The sequence below is a fragment of the Malurus melanocephalus genome, unplaced genomic scaffold (genome assembly GCF_030028575.1).
Source record: "Malurus melanocephalus ecotype Western Australia unplaced genomic scaffold, MMel_1.1 scaffold_1978, whole genome shotgun sequence".
Classification (NCBI taxonomy): Eukaryota; Metazoa; Chordata; class Aves; order Passeriformes; family Maluridae; genus Malurus; species Malurus melanocephalus.
Window position 1 is genome coordinate 1 of NW_026625210.1, and position 4,453 is coordinate 4,453.

At 64.0% G+C, this 4,453-nt stretch overlaps 2 protein-coding genes across 2 annotated transcripts in view; one reads left to right on the top strand and one right to left on the bottom strand.

Moving 5' to 3' along the window:
- The first annotated feature begins 236 nt into the window (after positions 1–236).
- Positions 237–2,915, top strand: APEX1 (apurinic/apyrimidinic endodeoxyribonuclease 1). Its single transcript, XM_057388474.1, has 4 exons — positions 237–373; positions 670–836; positions 1,131–1,323; positions 1,956–2,915. Exons 1-4 carry the CDS (start codon positions 322–324, stop codon positions 2,468–2,470), a joined length of 927 nt encoding a protein of 308 aa, XP_057244457.1. The 5' UTR covers positions 237–321; the 3' UTR covers positions 2,471–2,915.
- Positions 2,916–2,981: 66 nt separating this feature from the next.
- Positions 2,982–4,453, bottom strand: part of PIP4P1 (phosphatidylinositol-4,5-bisphosphate 4-phosphatase 1) — a 3,341-nt gene continuing 1,869 nt past the window's right edge. Inside the window, exons 4-7 of the mRNA XM_057388475.1 lie at positions 4,248–4,353; positions 4,108–4,160; positions 3,912–4,002; positions 2,982–3,465 (exon numbers count right to left, since the gene is read on the bottom strand). Of these exons, the coding sequence (XP_057244458.1) occupies positions 3,322–3,465; positions 3,912–4,002; positions 4,108–4,160; positions 4,248–4,353 (394 nt within the window). The 3' untranslated portion in view covers positions 2,982–3,321. The remainder of the gene's footprint in view (positions 3,466–3,911; positions 4,003–4,107; positions 4,161–4,247; positions 4,354–4,453) is intronic.

Here is a 4,453-nt window from a genome sequence, read left to right on the forward strand (position 1 = left end):
CCCGGTTCCAGCCCCGGTTCCGATCCCGCTTCTGGCCCCGGCCACCGCACGTGGCGGCGGCGAGCGCTGATTGGCTGTCGCGGCGTGGGGGAGGCGCACTCTGATTGGCTGAGATGCGGCGGGGTGGCGGGGCTTAAGCGTGAGGTGCGCTCTGATTCGCTGAGCCGCGGCGGGTGGGCGGGTCCAAGGCTCTGATTGGCTGAGCTGCGCTCTGATTGTCCGCGCTGATGGCGGCCTCGCTCCCCGGTGCAGGGGCGGAGCTTGAGGCCTGAGGGGCGGAGCCAGCGGCGGAGGGGGCGTGTCCGGGGCGGGGCCAGCGCCATGCCGAAGCGCGGGAAGAAGAAGGAGGAGAGCGGCAGCGGGGACGAGGCCGGTGAGTGACCAGTGTGACCAGTATGGACCAGTATGGACCGCTGTAACACTCCAGTACACCCAGCAAGACCCGGTGCAAGCTTTGGCAGCCCAGTGTAATTCAATGTAGCGCTGTGTAACCCAGGGTAAACCACTGGAACCCTGTATAACCCCGTGTAACGCAGTACGACCCAGTACAACCCAGTATCACCCAGTCCATGCCAAGCAGCGCCTCCCAGTCCACTCCAGTCCCTGCCCCATTCCCCACCAGCTCCCTCCCAGTGCTCCCAGCGCATCCCAGTGACCCGTCCCCCACAGGGCCCGGCCCTGCCAAGGCAGCCAAGGTGGCCAAGGCAGCGCCAGCCCCGTCCTATGAGGACCCCCCCACCCGCGAGGCCACGGCCGACGGACGCCGCTGGACGCTCAAGGTGACCTCGTGGAACGTGGACGGGCTGCGAGCCTGGGTGCGCAAAGGCGGGCCCCAGGTGAGGCTGGGCGGGGCTGGGTGGGGCTGGGTGAGTGGGGAAGGGGCTTATTGGGGTCTGAGCTTTTGAGGGGGCTGGGGTGGGGTCCCCATATATCTGGGAGGGAGGGGTCCCAATAAATTTTGGAGGCATCCCTTGTTCATTTTGAGTGGTCCACAGTATAATTTTAGGGTTCCCCTGGACATTTTTGGTTGCTCCTTGTGTGGTTTGGGGTTCCCAGCACAATTTTAGTGCCCGCACAGTACAACGTAGCCCAATTTGGGGATTCCTGGTCTGATTTGGGGCTCCCTGCAGTGGGTGCAGGAGGAGGCCCCGGATGTGCTGTGCCTGCAGGAGACCAAGTGTGGGGTGTCAGCCGTGCCTCCCGAAATCCGGGCGCTGCCGGGGCTCCCCCACCAGTTCTGGGCCAGCGCCGAGGGCCGGCCGGGCTACAGCGGCGTGGGGCTGCTGGCCAAGACTGAGCCGCTCAACGTCACCTACGGCATTGGTGAGCCCCACATCATCCTAAAACCACCCCAAATCCATTGGCTCGCAATCCCGCTGAAACCAATCCAAAATTCCCCTGAAGTCCACGCAAATCCGCCTGAAAATCACCTCCAAACTTCACCCCAAAACCAACCCCAAATATACCCTAAAACCACCACAAATTCCCCCAGTCCATTTCCAGTCCTCCCCCAGTTGCCTCTGGGTTATTCCCAGTACCTCCCAGTTCACTACAGTTCTCTCCCAGGTCCCTTGCAGTTGCTTCCAATTTTTCCCAGTCCCCTCCCAGTTCCCCCCAGTCACTCCCAGTCACTTCGAATCCCCTCAATCCCTTCCCAATCCCTCCCAGTTCCCCTCAGTCCCTCCCAGTCACTTGGAATCCCCCTCAATCCCTCCCAATCCCCTCCCAGTTCCCCCCAGTCACTCCCAGTCACTTCGAATCCCCCTCAATCCCTCCCAGTCACTCCCAGTTCCCCTCAGTCCCTCCCAGTCCTCTCCCAGTCCCTTCCAGTTGCCCCCAACCCCCTCCCAGCTGGCTCCAGTTCCTCCCAGTCCCCTCCCAGTTTCCCCCAGTCATTCCTAGTTCCCCTCAGCCCCTTCCCCACACCTCCCGGTCACTCGCAGCGTCCCCCGCAGGCGACCCCGAGCACGACGCCGACGGCCGCGTGGTCACGGCCGAGTTCCCGTCCCTCTTCGTGGTCTGCGCCTACGTCCCCAACGCCGGCCGGGGCCTGGTGCGCCTGGAGCCGCGGCTGCGCTTCGACAGCGCCTTCCTGGCCTTCCTGCGCCGCCTGGACGCCCGCAAGCCCGTGCTGCTGTGCGGCGACCTCAACGTGGCGCACGCCGAGATCGACCTGTGCCACCCGCGCGCCAACCGCTCCAACCCCGGCTTCACGCCGCAGGAGCGCGAGGGCTTCGGCCGCCTGCTGGACGCCGGCTTCGTCGACTCCTTCCGCCACCTGTACCCCGAGGCGCGCGGCGCCTTCACCTTCTGGACGTACCTGGGCGGCGCGCGGGCGCGCAACGTGGGCTGGCGGCTCGACTACGCCRTGCTGTCGCGGCGGCTGCTGGACGCGCTGTGCGACTGCAAGATCCGCAGCGCCGTGGCCGGCAGCGACCACTGCCCCATCACCGCCCTGCTGGCCGTCTGAGGGGGTCGGCTCCGGCCGGCACCTCCTCGGGATCGCCTTCAATTCCCTCACAATAGCTCCAAGTTGGGCGCTGATGACGTCATCGGGGCCGGGATGGCATCGGCTTTTAATTACAGGTATGTTGATCCAAAATATCCCAAAATTGACTCRAAGTTGGGCGACRACGACGTTATCGAGGCCRAGGTTGCATCGCCTACCTTGATTGGCCGCAAGTTGACCAAAACGGCCCAAAATTGGCTCAAAACAGCCCCAAATTGACATGAATCCACCCAAATTCAGGTTTGGATGATGTCATTGAGGCCAAGGTGGCATCTTGCTCTTGGTTTTATCCCAAWTCCCCCCCAAAGCGGTCCAAATTAGGGCCCCTCAGGTGCTGCTGTCGCTGCTCAGACACAAAACTCCCCCAAACAGCCCCAAATCAGTTCCYACCCTTTGTTTACCCCGTAGGTTCAACCCTCTCACACCCCTCCCGCATCCCCACCCCCTCAGGGACTGCCCTCCCCCCATTATATTTTAATAAAAGYAGATTTTGGGGGAAATCCTTTGATATCGGGTTTATTTACATACAAGGCCCCCTCTGGTGGGCATGGCCGTTAAATAAATAGGGCTGTACAGGAGGCGGGGCTTATGTACAAGTGGGCGGGGCCCAAGGCATGCGGGAGGGGCGAGGCCATGCTGGGGGAAAGGAGCGGGGCCAGGAGTGGTTGAATTGCTCAACAGCGAACGAGCGGTGGGGCCGCGCGACGCCATCGCCGCCGGGGCGAGTCCCGCAGCACCGTCCTGCCCCGAGGGAGCGTTTCCGTGTGGGCGTGGTCTCTCCGTGTGGGCGTGTCCTCGCCGGGCGGGCGTGGTCAGGTGCGCGGGGGGAGGGGCTGGCTGACCCGCACGCAGCCCCAATAGGCCGCGCGCAGCAGACACGCCCCTGCCCCCGCCCCCAGCACCGCCCACGCCGCCGGCACCCACCGCGCCCGGCGCCACAGCCACCACGTCCCGGCCTGCGGGGGACGRGGCGTGGTCACTTCCACTGCTCATGTGGCCACTGGCCACCACTGGCCCTCTGACCACACCCTGTGGGCTCCTGACTTCTCCTGCCTGCTTCAAGCCCCACCCACTTGTGCCACACCCTCCAAACCACACCTCTTTAAGCCCCACCTTCTCAAAGCCATGCTGGTCAACAGCTGCTCCTAACATACCGGGGCTCCACCCCTTTAGGCCACACCCCCACTATGGCTCCCTTATTAAACTTCACCCCAAAAGTGAAGTTTAATACTTATTAAACTTTAATAATTCTTATTAAACCCCCACCTACTTCCCTTTCGGTCCGACCCATTTAACCCCACCCCTTTAAGCCCCTCCCTCCTCAAAGCCCAAGCCCATATCACACCCCCTGGACAGCTGAGCCCGCCCCCCCCGGCCACACCCCCTCAGGCCCCGCCCTCACCGCCAGTCCTGCCGCGGCCCCGCCCATCAGCAGCGCCCCCAGCAGGCAGCAGAGGCAGCGTCGCCGCGGGAACCGCCGGCCAATCGCTGACCTGGGTGTGGCCAGAGGGACGTGGTCACCKCTGAGTGACCGCCCCCTCACGTGGGAGGGGCGTGGCCTTAAAACCACGCCCCAAAAGGGGCCGGGGCTCACTTACACCTTGCGGCAGTGGGGGCAGCGGGCCAGGGAGCGGTCGGGAAGCTCCGCCCACTGGAGAGGGAAGGGGCGTGGTCAYGCATGGGTGTGGTCACATGAGTGTGATGAGGGTGGGTGGGGCCTGAAAGGGGCGTGGCTTACCAGGAATGGGCCCCCACAGTGGGCGCAGGCCACGCGSACCCCACCTGGGGGCGGGTCAGGGCTGGGAGCCCCTGTCTGCACCGGGCCCAGGTTGATGATCCTCTTACTGGAGGAAACTGGGTTATACTGGGAAGGGGGTGGTGCAGGCAGGGAGCCCCTGGGGTACCCCCAGTTCTCCCAGTTTGGCCCAGGAACCCCACAAAGAG